Here is a 14,180-nt window from a genome sequence, read left to right on the forward strand (position 1 = left end):
ACTGTGCACCAAGGCACCCCAAGGTGCCACAGGGAGGATGTGGGATATTTTTAGGTTTTTTTTTTTTTTTTTGGATATTTGTAATTTGTGAGGGAAATGCAATGATACTCGATATTTGTTGGCAACTACATGAACTACTAGCTCAAGGTAGTTCACGGTTTCAACAGGGTATTATGCTATACTCTTTCACTCTTTCACTCTTTCACTTTTTCACCAACCTTTACAGAGCTGGGTTTTCTACAGTCACCATGATAACTAGCAAGTGCCATGTGGAATTGGAAGTGAAAGTGACGGCATCCCAAAGAGGTTTAAGGTTTGCGAGATTGTGCTAAGCAACTGTGGCTATTTAAGAATGAAATACAAATATCTTTTGTTTAATTTATGTGCATTATTTTTTTTGAAACAACCATTAAGTTGTCATGAAATAGATACTTCTTTATTTGTATATAATTGTTATTTAGACAAAAGTACTTGACAAATAGAACTGTTGAGGATTTCTACTGGCCTAGAAATGCTGTAGGAAACATCACTACAACACTGTGAGGGCAGTGAACAGAGAACATTTGGGAGCTTCCGAGTTGGCCACTTGTTGATTGACTAAAAAAAAAAAAAATTGATGAAAACTTTCTGAATGGATTTCTGCTTCTCATTATTACTAACTCTCACCTAGATAAGTGGTCTGTCATCACTTGCTCTGCAACAGTCTGTTTCTTCCTCTCTGCAGCCACAATTTCCTGAGAAGAATCGAAAATTTTTAAAATTTCATTATCCATAAAACAGAATGACCCTAGAGTTAACACAAGAACCCTAACTAGATTTAACTAGATGTTATTTTTTTAGATTTAACTAGATGTTAAATTTCCAACTTTCTGCTTAAATATGGATTACTATATCCATCATTAATAAAAACAAATTCCAATTACTTAATCCGAACAAAAGTAATACACTTACATTTCGGTAGAAATCATCAGAGTTCCACACCTGCCCCTGAATTTCACGGAGCCAGAATGAAGGAGGAGGAGGCTACGATGCCCCTCTCCTTGACAGATGCCCCGTAAAAGGCACTTTAACCTGCTCCGAGAATACCAACGTTGACACATTCAGAGTTTGTTCTAAAACTATTCATAGTAGATGAAGCTAAAACGGAACTGGAGTCATTCAATCCTTTATCAAAAATCTAAGAATAAAAATCTTCCAAATGCCTCCCGTCATTAAAAGAATAACATTTTCTCTGCATATAATCCATTAACACTTGATCAACTTATCTCAATTACTGGTTTGATTAAACTACCTTCCCACTAGTTTTTGCTTTTCTAATTCATTTGAGAACAGTTTTACTACATTTTAGGTTATATCAAATTGAAAGATTAGCAATCATTCAGTTCTAATTAGATTATAATGTAACTATATTTACTAAAATGTTTCTTTTGAAGAGTAAATAAAAGATGTTCAAAAATTTAGGAGTCACAATAAAGCCTGTTGTACTTCTACACTGTAAATTACTGTCGTCTCCATAGATCAACCCGGGAAATGAAATCAACTACAATAATATAGCTTACGATTGAGGCTCAGCAGCATTAGGGGGAGTGTTCTATTCAAAATGAGCACAAAATTCAAATAAGAATGACTAAAGTTATGTCATAGAAACTCCTGAGAAACTTGAAAATTTGGGTGCAATTACTTAAATGTTAGTCTATAATTGAATTTGGTCTTTTTTTTAGTTTCATAGAAATTAAGGTACAGTTTACAGCCAAATATGCCCCATATAAAGTTCACATCATTTAACATTTGACTGCATCTGGTGTCCCCTTCAGTTCATGACACTTTATAATGACTTTTATTTAGGAATAGATTTAAAACGGCAATTAAAAAGTTAGAAAGTGTATGGTAACTACAGGCACAGAAAAGTGTGTTTTATGTCTAAGGGCGATGAAGGTGAACACTGACTAAAATATGAAATTATTTACAGAAAAGGTCAACCAGAACATAGGTGTAAAACCCAGCGGCAAGCGAAAGAGGGGAGATTAATGAATAGGGAGCCCGTGCAGAAAGCCCACCTTGGGAGTTGACATTTATGGTGGCTTTTTGCAGGAAAGGTTGGAACCACCCCCAGGCACACTGATTTTGAGGTCTGTATAAACATAAAGCAGATTAGAAGCAGAAGTCACTCTGATGCAAAGGATCTAATAATGTTGAAAAGTGAGAAGCAAACCAGAAGAGATGGATACAAAAACCACAGGTTCACCACTTCTGGTATTCGATTAAGTAGCTAAAAATTAAAAAGTTTCTACCTAGAATTTGAAAATAAACCAGTATCAATTTCAAATGCATTCACACAAACATATCCTTGGGGGGAAAAAAACGATAAATGCGTGCCACCACAATAAAGTAAAATACTCGATGCTGAACTTGCTGAATGAAAGCAGCTGTAAGTAAAAAAAAAAAAAAAAAAAAAAAAAAAACAAACCGCTAACACCCGGATGGCTTTAGGTGACACCAAGAACAACACCCAGCGGGCCTTATGCATCAGTAGCACCCATTTCAAGTACAACTTCAGGAACATATCAAAGTAAGCCTGGTCTGGGATACTATTGTGCCTTGTCAAGTAGCTTTTTAAATTTTAGGATAATCCTGGCAATATTCCTTATTCTATCAAACATAAATATCTAAATAGTAGGCATAGAAGATGATGTTCATGTTGTTTTATTTAGTACAAAAACTACAACAAACTAGCAGCTTGAAACGCCCACAGAATGGTCCGGACACTGATTGCATATTGCTGCCAACTGAGAACGTATTAATTCTGGGTGACTGTAATCCAAATAAAATATATATCGACTTTCCTCTCAGTGATAACGATTATATAACTGCATAAAACCATATCTAAACCAGAGCTCTCCCAACTTTTGAACCACTACACACTGATATTTAATGAATCCATTACAAGGACGTCTAGGGGATTAGTCACATGGGGGTGTCTGGGGTGGTCAGTGGACTCCGACCTAAAACAGCTTGGTCTGATCACCCCAGAACACTATAAAAATGTAATTATCTATTTGCACCAGACCTGGCCTAAGCCATACTCATCCAACAATCTAATTGATTTTGTTTTTTGTTTTTTTGTTTTTTTTTATTTATGATAGTCACAGAGAGAGAGAGAGAGAGAGAGAGAGAGAGAGGCAGAGACATAATTGATTTTGTAAAAGACACCATTTAAAGTTAATATTGAGAGTCTACAGTTTTGCTTCCCTTTTCCTAAAAATAAAATTATTCTTGCCCTTTTCCTTAACTTGCTGGAATTTCTCTAGTCTTATTAGCTTATCACTTCTAAAAAACAACTAGGTCAAGGGCATCTGGGTGGCTCAGTCAGTTAAGCATCTGTCTTCGGTCATGATCAAGTCCTGGGATCGAGTCCTGTGTCGGGCCTCCTGCTCAGCAAGGAGTCTGCTTCTCCCTCTGCCCTTTCCCCCTGCTCATGATCTCTCTCTCAAATAAATAAAATCTTTAAAAAAAAATAGGTTTCTTTGGGGGTAGGGGGTGATGTCAAATAAACCCACTGACAAAAATAGCAGCCGATTAACATTTTTAATAGTATAAACTAAATTTTTACAAACTCTCAAAGATTCAAGACCATTTCTCCACATTTCTCCATACACCAAACCTCAACCATTTGTAAAAACGAGAACTCAATTTACACATTTGTGAACATCCACCACAGTCCTAATTCAATTGTTGCAATTATTTACTCAATTTTAAGGCTGCAAAATCTTGGGAGGGCAAATTACCCGAATGGCTTAACAAGTAACTTACAGCATCAGATCTTCTCGTGCTCCTTTGTGCGTTATAAGGGATTTCTGCATAACCCTGCTGCAAGAGGGCTTTCCTATCCAAAGTTGTGAGAGTATCTATGATGGCTTCTTCACCTTGCACACACTGTAAGCGAAAGCAATAAATGAGCTCACGACAGTTTACACTTAGTTCACATACTTAGCATACTCGTTTTTAACAAAATAGTGTGTTAAATACCCTCTGAACACGTTGATAGTCACTGTGTAGCGATGACAGTATGGACTGACGATCAGAATGCCTATTTGAACACAGGTCTCCATCTTTTAGCTAGAGGACCTCTTGTGCCTCAGTTTACTCATAGTAATGGAATTAAAATGGGAATTAACAGTAACTATTTCACATACACGAAGATGAAATGTCCAGCACTTATAAGAGTATCTGACATAAGGTAAGCATCAGATAAAAGGTAGCAAGTACCATGACCATTACCTTCCACTTGAGTCTTTGTAGTTAACAAAAAGGGGGATCTCCTTTGTAAAATGAAATTCAGAAGTACTAAGAGGTGGGATGTACCCCTTGACGTAAGGATCCTCTGGGATCCTAAGGATAAACGCTGAATTTTTCTCTGACTATGAGATGTATTTATATTCCCCTAACAACAACAACAACGTCCCGGTAGGATAGCAGCTGCCAAAACGTCATAGATTTCAAGCTTTTCCTCCAGGGTGTGTTCTTACCTTTCTTGAAAGGTCACACTCCATATTCATACCCTACTCTCTGCGACCCTTGACTGCTACAGGAAATCCTATTATACATTTGTGTCTGAATTGTTGCCTGCCTCTCCTGCTGCAAGCTCCATGAGGGCCAGAACCTTGTCTGCCATTTTCCTTGCAGTGTCCCTGACACCAGAACAGAACCACACATAGTGAGCATTTCATAAATCCTTATTCAACAAATGAATAACGCGTCTTGCAAAAGTATTAACTACTGGGAAATCAATTTATGAGGATACGTCATAAGTTTATTCATTTACGTAGTAATATATTTGTTTTTCTTGCATAGTGACTCACTTTAGGAGACATCAAAAAGATGTTTAACATTATATAAGGTAAATTAGGCAGATTAAATTAATAGATATGTTTAAGTAGAAGCAAAGTTCTGCACTATGTTCAGGTTGGAAGAAATTTTCAAAAGAATTTTATTTTGTTTTAGTTTGTGTTTATCCTAAACAGTGACATTTCCACTTGATATGTCAAATTTAACCTCCCCAAACCAGACTTCCTGATGGTCCTCCCCACCCTTCCAATTGCTCCGGTCCAACACCTTGGGTCATCCTTCATCGTCCCTTTCTCCTAAGCCTACAATCAATCCATCAGCAGATATTCTCAAATAGTCAGAATCTATCCAGAATCTGGCTTCTTTTTTTTTATAAATTAATTTTTTATTGGTGTTCAATTTACCAACATACAGAATAGCACCCAGTGCTCATCCCGTCAAGTGTCCCCCTCAGTGCCCGTCACCCACTCACCCCCACCCCCCGCCCTCCTCCCCTTCCACCATCCCTAGTTCGTTTCCCAGAGTTAGGAGTCTTTATGTTCTGTCTCCCTTTCAGAATCTGGCTTCTAATCATGACCCACGTCTTATCCAAGTGGGTGGCCTGGGTCCATGCCTCCGTCCTCATCTCTTGTTGGGATTATTGTGACAGCCTCCTCAGACATTTTTGCTTCCAGCTTCGCTCTATTCTCAGTAAAACCTGCCCTCAAAGCAGAAAAATGGCTTTCAGCCTCAGAGTGAAAGGCCAAACCCTGGGTAGTGCACAGGGCTCACAGATCTGCCTCCCAGCCCTCCCTTGCCCTTCGCCCTCCGACCACACCATCTTCCCTGATATTTCTTAAACACTCCACGCTGCCTGCTACTTCATGACACGTGAGAGTATATCCTGGGTGGCTTGCGTGTCATCCTTGTCAGATGCCTGCTGAAATGCTACCTTATGGGAAAGATCTTTCCTGGTGGTCCTGAACGAATAGTGACCCCAACCTTGAGCCCTGGTCTTCCCAGTGCCCTTCCATCCACAGCATTAATCACCAACTGTCAGACTAGATGGGGTGACTGATTTGAGTCATTCATTCATTCATTCATTCATTCATTCATTTTTTTTCTTGCTAAATTCTTCCATTATGATACGCACTCTGTAAGGGTAAAAATATTTGTCTGTTTTATTCACTGACTTAGTGTTTTCTGCAAAATTGAAGTTTAATGACTTTCAGGCTTCATTTAAATATGTTCCACCATTTAAAATATAAGTTTACATTTTAGGAATGATTTGACACCAAGAGATTCATCAACATTTTATACTAAATGGAAGGAAAACTCAACAAAGGAAGTTTGCCATTAAACAAGCAGAGAGGAACTTTTACTGTTTGATTTTCTGTTGACTGATATATCAGCTTGACTAGTTCATGGTTATGACCATAAGTTATTGTCCTAGATCTTAAATATGTTTAACTTCAGCTTTTTAATCAACAAAAAAGAATCAATTTACATGTTATGTTGTTCCCTGCTTTACTGAGGAGCTTACGTTTCTGATATCAGGAAGCAATTCTATTTCCAGAGATTACTATTCCAGTGTTAATTAATGTAATTGTAATAGGATTTACTAATAGCCCATTTAGATAGCAGTGTTGATTTTCATAACAGTATACACCTAAAAAAAAATCAAATAAGTTGCTTAAATCCATTAACTACAAAATTATTATGTATAAAAACCAAGACTTTTTGTAAGACTACCTACCAAAAACATATGAAATAATAATTATATGCATTTATATGTAGATTTTAAAAATCAAAGCAAAACAGAATTTTTCCCAAAAGAAAACTCTGTTCATATCTTACAAGTATTTACCAACCATATGGGAAGCTTCACAAGCAGTATTTGTTCCTCCCTTAACTGAAAATAAACAAATGCCTTCATTTGAATGAACATATGTTCAAGGAAATCAGTTTTACTTTAAAAGAAATTTTAGGGGCGCCTTGGTGACTCAGTTAGTTAAGCCTCCAGCTCTTGATTTCTGCCCAGGTCATGATCTCGGGGTCATGAGACCAAGCCTCCCAATGGGTCCCTGCAGAGAGCCTACTCCTCCCTCTGCCTGGGTCTCTGCCTCTCTCTGGTCTCTCATGAATAAATAAATAAAATATTTAAGGGGAAAAAAAACAGCTTTATAATACAGTCTTGTTTCCAATCCCAAGGCAAATGAAAATCTTTTAACACAGAAAAGATGACTAGGTCATATGACTAGAGTTTTCACAATAGAAAGTGACAGTAATAAACTTTTAGAGCTATTAAGAGTAAACTAGTTAATGCAAATACTTAAAATAGTCCCTAGCACACAGAACTAAGTGCTAGCTATACATGTACTATGACGAACAGTAAGAAATACCAGACAAAAGGATTTCTATAATACATGTAGTTTTTTTTTAAATTTTTATCAGAAAAAAAATTTCATCAGAACCTCATAAAGTCTCATATCTTACCTTGTCATCTATCTTGTTTCTTGGAGACTGTTGCATAATCTTTGATTTAGTCTTTTCTGCATTTCTCTGGCTATACTGTTTATACCCCTCTTTCATTTCAGTTTCATATTGCTGATATTTTAGTTTATATTTGCTTGTTGGTGCTGGCAAGTTTTCAGGTGTTATGTCTTGCTCCTGGATATAAAAATTAAAAAATTAAAAGTATGTCATCTACCAGAAAAAAAATGATTATTAATTTTCCAAATTAATGTTAACAGGTTTACCATTGATCTTAACATTTATGCCTAAGAAACGGATCATTATGATCTGTGTGCCAACCAGAGGTGACATCTGGAACATTTAGCTGGTGTGACATTGCTGAGCCACCAAGCAGATGGAGCTGCTGGGATCTGAAACACCTGAAACACCAGGAAGCCTGTACCTGGTCTCCCTGCAGAAGAAGAGTGCTGGTGCCAAAAAAATTTGAGAAGACAAAAATTAACTTTTCTTTCTTCTCAGGTGCTTTAGATCGGCCTTTTATTCCTGCCCCAGCAAAACTCTACTGACAAGCACTTCTTCCAGAGTCGTTACAGCAATCGGAGGTCACTAAGGTGGCTGCCTGCCTCTGCTGTGACCCAGGCCTCTGCCGAATGAATGGGGCTGAGAGGCCACAGCCAGTGAACAGAGAAATCTGGAAGGAGTGCTAAGCAAACACAATGGCGTATACGTTGGCCCAAGAGGGACAGCCAGCCTAAAAGGAGGATAAAGCCTGCATGGCCCTAGGAAAGTGTTGGTAACATCCACGTCTAACCTAGAGAAGGAGAAAACAGAAGTTTCAGGGTGAAAACTGGAGCTGGAACACAACAGGGCACCAGTGTGCAGCCGTCCAGAGACGGAGGAGAATACGAACAGCACCAGCCAAGGGCACCGGGCTCAGTCTGCTAAGTCCCTCGGGTTGTTTTTGTTTTTGTTTTTAAGATGTTATTTACTTATTCATGAGACACAGAGAGAGGCAGAGACCCAGGCAGAGGGAGGAGCAGGCTCCCTGCAGGGACCCGACGGGGACTCGACCCAGGACTGGCACAAGGCAGATGCTCAACCGCTGAGCCCCCCGAGGCCCCCACACTGTCTCTTAAAAAAAAAGAATAGAACCAGTGACAGAAGAAAGACTAACAAAGACAAAAAAGCAAGCCCTCCTCAGAGTGCTAGTCAGAACTTCTGTTCCTAACACAAAATAAGACACTAAATACTGTTTGAAGTATAAATAAGTCCCAAGGAAATAGCTTGAAATAAGTATAGTAATACATATGAGCATCCGAGTAGCCCAAAGTAGGAGTTAATTTCTAAGAGATAAACCACATTGTGAAACTAGCAGGATCTGACCTAACACTCTACCATATGTTTTAAATTCCTGGATTCCCTCTTAGGGTACACCAGTACTTTTCCAATTTTATAAGACATGTTTAAAATACTATTCCTATGTGAAAAACAGAAAGCAAAGTAAAACTATTTCACCGACATGATAATTTGGGATGTTAATATAGAAACTACTAACCTGGACAAAACATAAGACGGAATATAATGAAATTTCTGGACTAAATACAGCATAATCTAATTCTGAAAGTTGGTAACAAGAAATAAATACTAACCGGTTCATTTTCATTAAGCTGAGTATGTGATATTTGACATGGTGTGATGCAACTAAGAGCAGAAGATGAATTTGGTGGGTTAAAATGAATATGCGCGGTACTAAGTGGGATGTGTGAAAAATCATCCTAAAATAAAAATAAATACTATGTATTATACAGTATATATGATATTGTGTTCAAATGTTTATCATAGCAAATACCAAGTAAAAATTACCTCCTCATCAGAGTCAATGAGGCTTTGCAAATCAAGTGGTGGAACCCTGAAAGAAATAATTTATACATCCCGTAAGTTTTCTAAATGAGGCTTTAACAGTTGCAAATTATATATGCTACATCTTATTTAAAAAAAAAAAGGTACGCTAAAGCCAGTGGTGCCTGTACCTACCAGCCGTGAAAGGCTTTTGTTAAATGTTCAGTAGTTTTTGAGCTGGTTTTTTGTTTTGTTTTGTTTTAAAGATTTTATTTATTTATTCACGAGAAACAGAGAGAGAGGCCAAGACACAGGCAGAGGGAGAAGCAGGCTCCATGCAGGGAGCCCGACGTGGGACTAGATCCCGGGACCCCGGGGGTCACACCCTGGGCTGAAGGCAGATGAGCCACCTGGGGATCCCCTCGATTCTTTATCTAGATGAGCATACAGGTATCTGTTATGTAGAGCCACATGAAATTGCTGATACCTGCCCATTTTTCATCTATAAAAATGTCAACTTCATATGGTTTAGACTAAAAATTATTAGGCTTTTAAATTCTATTTTCTAATAAGCTGTATCTAAAATACTTGAAAGAATATAAAAATCCTATATTTCCAAATTTTGGAAATATGTCAGATAAAACATAAGTTAATATAGTCTAATCCAAAAATAAGATAATTTAAATAAGATTGATAAAATTGTCATATTCCTCATGATAAGATTAAAGCCACAGATATTTCCTATTAAATTCATTTTGACTATCCCAGTTATAAAATTCAAAATTGTATAATTAATAAATTCATTTATCCGAATTTTCCAAATAAAACAATAAACTTTTTCAGGAAAATGTAAGAATATTAAAGAAAATTTAAAAACAGGAGAAGTATAAGGGCACCTGTGGCTCAGTCAGTTAAGCATCTACCTTCAACTCAAGTCCTGATCCTGGGGTCCTGGGATCGAGTCCTGCATCACTCTCTGCACAGAGCCTGCCTGCTTCTCCCTCTCCCTCTGCCTGCCACTCTGCCTACTTGTGCTTTCACTCTCTTTCTCTGTCAAATAAATAAATAAAGTCTTAAAAAAAAAAAAACAAGAGAAGTATTTCCCTCAGTATCCTACTTAATTTTGGCATAGCAATTTTCAGGCCATTCACATGGATACCAATTTTTCTGTGGTTCACAATCATAGCTACATATAAAATTCTGTTCTCTTTTTTTTTACTTGTTAATATATTATAAATATTTGCCCATTAAATAGCTCAAGTGTGAAGAAATGTGACTTACACTGGTAGGCGAGGATTCTGGATTGCCCATGATTTGGAAGTTTGTCCTTGCTTTAATTAAAAAAAGAAAAAAATCAGTGTGTATATGCCCCTTCTGTATACTTTAAAAGATAAGCAATGAGTCAATGCAATAAAGCTGATTATAGTTTTCTCAGTAAACTTCATATAAGAAATACTTATTAAGCCTAAGCTTCTTCCTACCGTGCTTGAGACACAGAGATAGGATGATAAGCAACAAAAATAATCCTTACCCTCATGGTGCTCTGTCTGCTGGGGATGACATTCACTCAACAAACCATAATGTGAAAAAACACGGGCTATGACAGAGCAGCTACATAGAGCATTTTACTCAAGTCTCGGAAATTGAGGAAGCTTTTTCGAAAACAAAAAGAACAGTGACCTTTAAACAGAACTCTGAAGGATGAGTAGTAGCCAGATAAAGATAGAAGGGAGAAAACTGCTTTAGCCAGGAGAAACAACACTCATCCTGTACCAGCCCTAGAAGGGGCCGAACTCCAGGGGGGACAGGGTAGTGGGGCCAGAGCCGTCGCAAAACAACACAAGTCGAAGACCTTGTCCTAAAGGAAAGGGGAAAACTGCAGGATTTGTGCATAGAAGTGATAAATATATACTTTTACATACATTTGTAGATGTTCAAGCTTATTTCCAAAAAACTGTCCAAAAGAGATGAAAATACAGTGAGCCACCATGGAATAAGAAATATATATGAATCATAGAGAAAATTCAAGGTAATGAAGGGAGGAAACAACGCATCCATCAACTCTTCTGGCTAACTTCTAAAACGTTATCTAACTGGTCATTTTTGTGATATCGATAGCAAGTATAGAAATTACATTCAAGACTGAGCTTTATCACTCTAATTGACCATGAGAGAGAAAACAAATTCAATTCAGTATAAGCTTTAATATGGCATTGTTTTCAATACAATCCTAATAAAAAGTTAAAATGTAGAAATGTAAAATCAAAATGATCAATTAATTGGAATATATATAATAATAAATATAATACATATGATAACATAATACATATACATAATCTATTTATGCTAAGTTGGCCCTTCAGCAATGCTGGGGTTAAGAGTACCAACTACTTCCCCCCATATGGTCAAAAATCCACGTGTAACTTTTGACTCCGCAAAAATTTAACTCCTACTGGCCAACTGTTGACTGGTAACATAAAGTCAATTGTCCTTCTCACCTTTTATTTTAAGCTACTTCTATGTCACCCCTTAAAATCATGTTTATGTCTATATAATAGCCCATCTAAAGGTCGTGCCATAATTTATGTATTTTTCGGTTGCTACATATTTTTTTCATTATTTCAAAAAAACATACTTCAAAAAATACCTTTCTTTTCAAGTAGCTTTGTTCTATGCTTTAGATTATTTCCTTAGAACAGATTCCAGGAATGGTATTATTTGCATGAAATCATTTGAAAATTTTTATAGCTCAATCTTGTTTCCAAAAATGCAGTACCACTTTCGTTTATTTTTTGGTTTTTTTTCGTGTTTGATTCTATAGTATTTTAATTTAGACTAGGCATTTTCTAAAGAACATAATATAAACATTACAGTCAAATGCCCCTGCATTCCAGAAACTCAACTCCTAAAAGTTTTGCAAAGAGGTGGAACAATTCCATACCTCCCTCTGGGCTCCTTAATCCCCATCACCTGTTTAAGCCAACTCCCCACCCACTTCCCCTGTGGTACCAGTTTATAACGCACTAACTCTACATCAGAGTATTTCAATATTACATTTTTCTGCTAATTTAACAGAGGCATAAAAGTATATCACACTGTTCATCACTGTTCATTTTCATTCTCTTGATTATCAGTGGGGCTGAACAAGTTTTTATATTCTTATCTGCTACACATATTTATCAGTTGTTGGTGCTTATAATGATTTGAAACATCAAGGACCATTTTTTTAAAAAAGATTATGTGTCATTTCTCATTTTTAATTCTAGCTTTTAGATACCCCCAAAACAGTAGTGGTAACTACAACATTTAAACTAGGCTGATAATCTTGAAGAGACAATAACCTGGATATCTAGGATCACATTTTCCTTCAGGAACAAAAGTTCTTTTTTTTTTTTTTTTTGATAGATTTTATTTATTTATTTGCAAGACAGTGAAAGTTAGAGCAATCACAGAGGGAGAAGGAGAAGCAGACTCCCCGCTGAGCAGGGAGCTCAGTGTGGGCTGCCAGGACAGAGATCATGACCTGAGCCAGAGGCAGACACTTATCCACTGAGCCACCCAGGCACCCAGGAACAAGGGTTCTAAGATAATATAAACTTGTTCCCTCACCCACCACTAGTTGGACCTTCCTCTTTTTTTTTTTTTTTTCTAGCTGGACCTTCCTAATAAAAAGATCAAAGGAGGGTATTATATGAGGAGAAAACGTTTAGTAACAGAAAGCCTTTTTTTAAGAACTTAAATCATGCACTGTCTTAACAACTAGGAAAAAAGCTGAAGCCTCCACAATATGATAATCAAACAATCAGTGGGTAAGGCTGAAATACTTGATATTTTGTACTTGGCATTTGACAAGAAGGACTGCTTTATTCAAATTATCAAATAATTCAGATTTAACTCATAATATTACGAACCATAGGAACCCCAAAGCACTGACTCATTCATAGAAGGGAGACAGCGGAACACGGGGTAATGAGCACAGATGGTTGAGGTTAGAACTGGAGTTCAAAATCTGGGCAAGTCACTTCATCTCCAGGAGCCTCAGTTCTTCCATTTCTAAAAGCAGGTTAATAATATAATACCTACCTCAAAGGTTTGTTGTAAGAAATAAGTGACATAAGTTAATGAAACATTTATCGCGGTCTCTGCCAAGCAGTAGGCATTCAATGTTTAGAATAATAACAGCAGGAAATATACATCACTTTTATGTTTCTCTAAACTAAAATGTATATACACTCAATTCTATGGTGGAAACAAGGACAAAGCAGCTGTAAACTTGTGCTTAATCAATGATACGTATGCACAATGGTGATATTATGAAGGTTATGAAGAATGAAAGGCCTAACAATAAAAGCTCAGATTTATTTCTTTTTTTTTCAGATTCATTTCTTACGTAGCTAACACAAAATGTACACTGATAGTCTCTTATTTTTTCTACTATCCCTCTTTCTTACATTTTCTGCAGATATACACAGAAAATTTTTTAAATAAGAATATGAAAGCAATAATAATAAACTTGATTTTTAAAAATGAAACTTATGGGATGCCCGGGTGGCTCAGCAGTTGAGCGTCTGCCTTCGGCCCAAGGCGTGACCCCGGGGTCCTGGGATTGAGTCCTGCATCGGGCTCCCTGCATGAAGCCTGCTTCTCCCTCTGCCTGTGTCTCTGCCTCTCTCTCTCTCTGTGTCTCTCATGAATAAATAAAGTCTGTAAAAAAACAAAATAACAACAATAATAATAATAAAATAAAAATGAAACTAATTCAAGCAATGACCCACTTTCAAACTTTCAAATAATGATTATCTTCAATTCTGGCCACTTAACTCTTCAAATCTAGGAAATATGGATCCTAAATACTTGTGCATATAAGTTGTCATAAAAACATGAAGAAAGGAGTCAGGAAATTATTTAATGAATCATCCTACAAGAAGAAAATGAAATAGCACACATACTTGCAGCAGCTTCTTTCTTCCAGAGAACGGCTGAGCTTGACTTGTAGGAGAAGCAGCAATCCCTTTAACCTCTAAATCCATTTAAGTTTACGT

The 14,180-nt window shown here is 36.9% G+C and overlaps 1 protein-coding gene across 1 annotated transcript in view; it reads right to left on the reverse strand.

Moving 5' to 3' along the window:
- CAPS2 (calcyphosine 2) overlaps positions 1-14,180 on the reverse strand; it is a 40,908-nt gene extending 26,728 nt beyond the window's left edge. The window contains exons 1-7 of the mRNA XM_055328763.1: positions 14,088-14,180; positions 10,420-10,469; positions 9,163-9,208; positions 8,949-9,074; positions 7,321-7,494; positions 3,811-3,933; positions 667-734 (exon numbers count right to left, since the gene is read on the reverse strand). Coding sequence (XP_055184738.1) covers positions 667-734; positions 3,811-3,933; positions 7,321-7,494; positions 8,949-9,074; positions 9,163-9,208; positions 10,420-10,469; positions 14,088-14,168 — 668 coding nt within the window. The 5' untranslated portion in view covers positions 14,169-14,180. The remainder of the gene's footprint in view (positions 1-666; positions 735-3,810; positions 3,934-7,320; positions 7,495-8,948; positions 9,075-9,162; positions 9,209-10,419; positions 10,470-14,087) is intronic.

This window comes from Nyctereutes procyonoides, unplaced genomic scaffold (genome assembly GCF_905146905.1).
Source record: "Nyctereutes procyonoides isolate TBG_1078 unplaced genomic scaffold, NYPRO_anot_genome, whole genome shotgun sequence".
Lineage (NCBI taxonomy): Eukaryota > Metazoa > Chordata > Mammalia > Carnivora > Canidae > Nyctereutes > Nyctereutes procyonoides.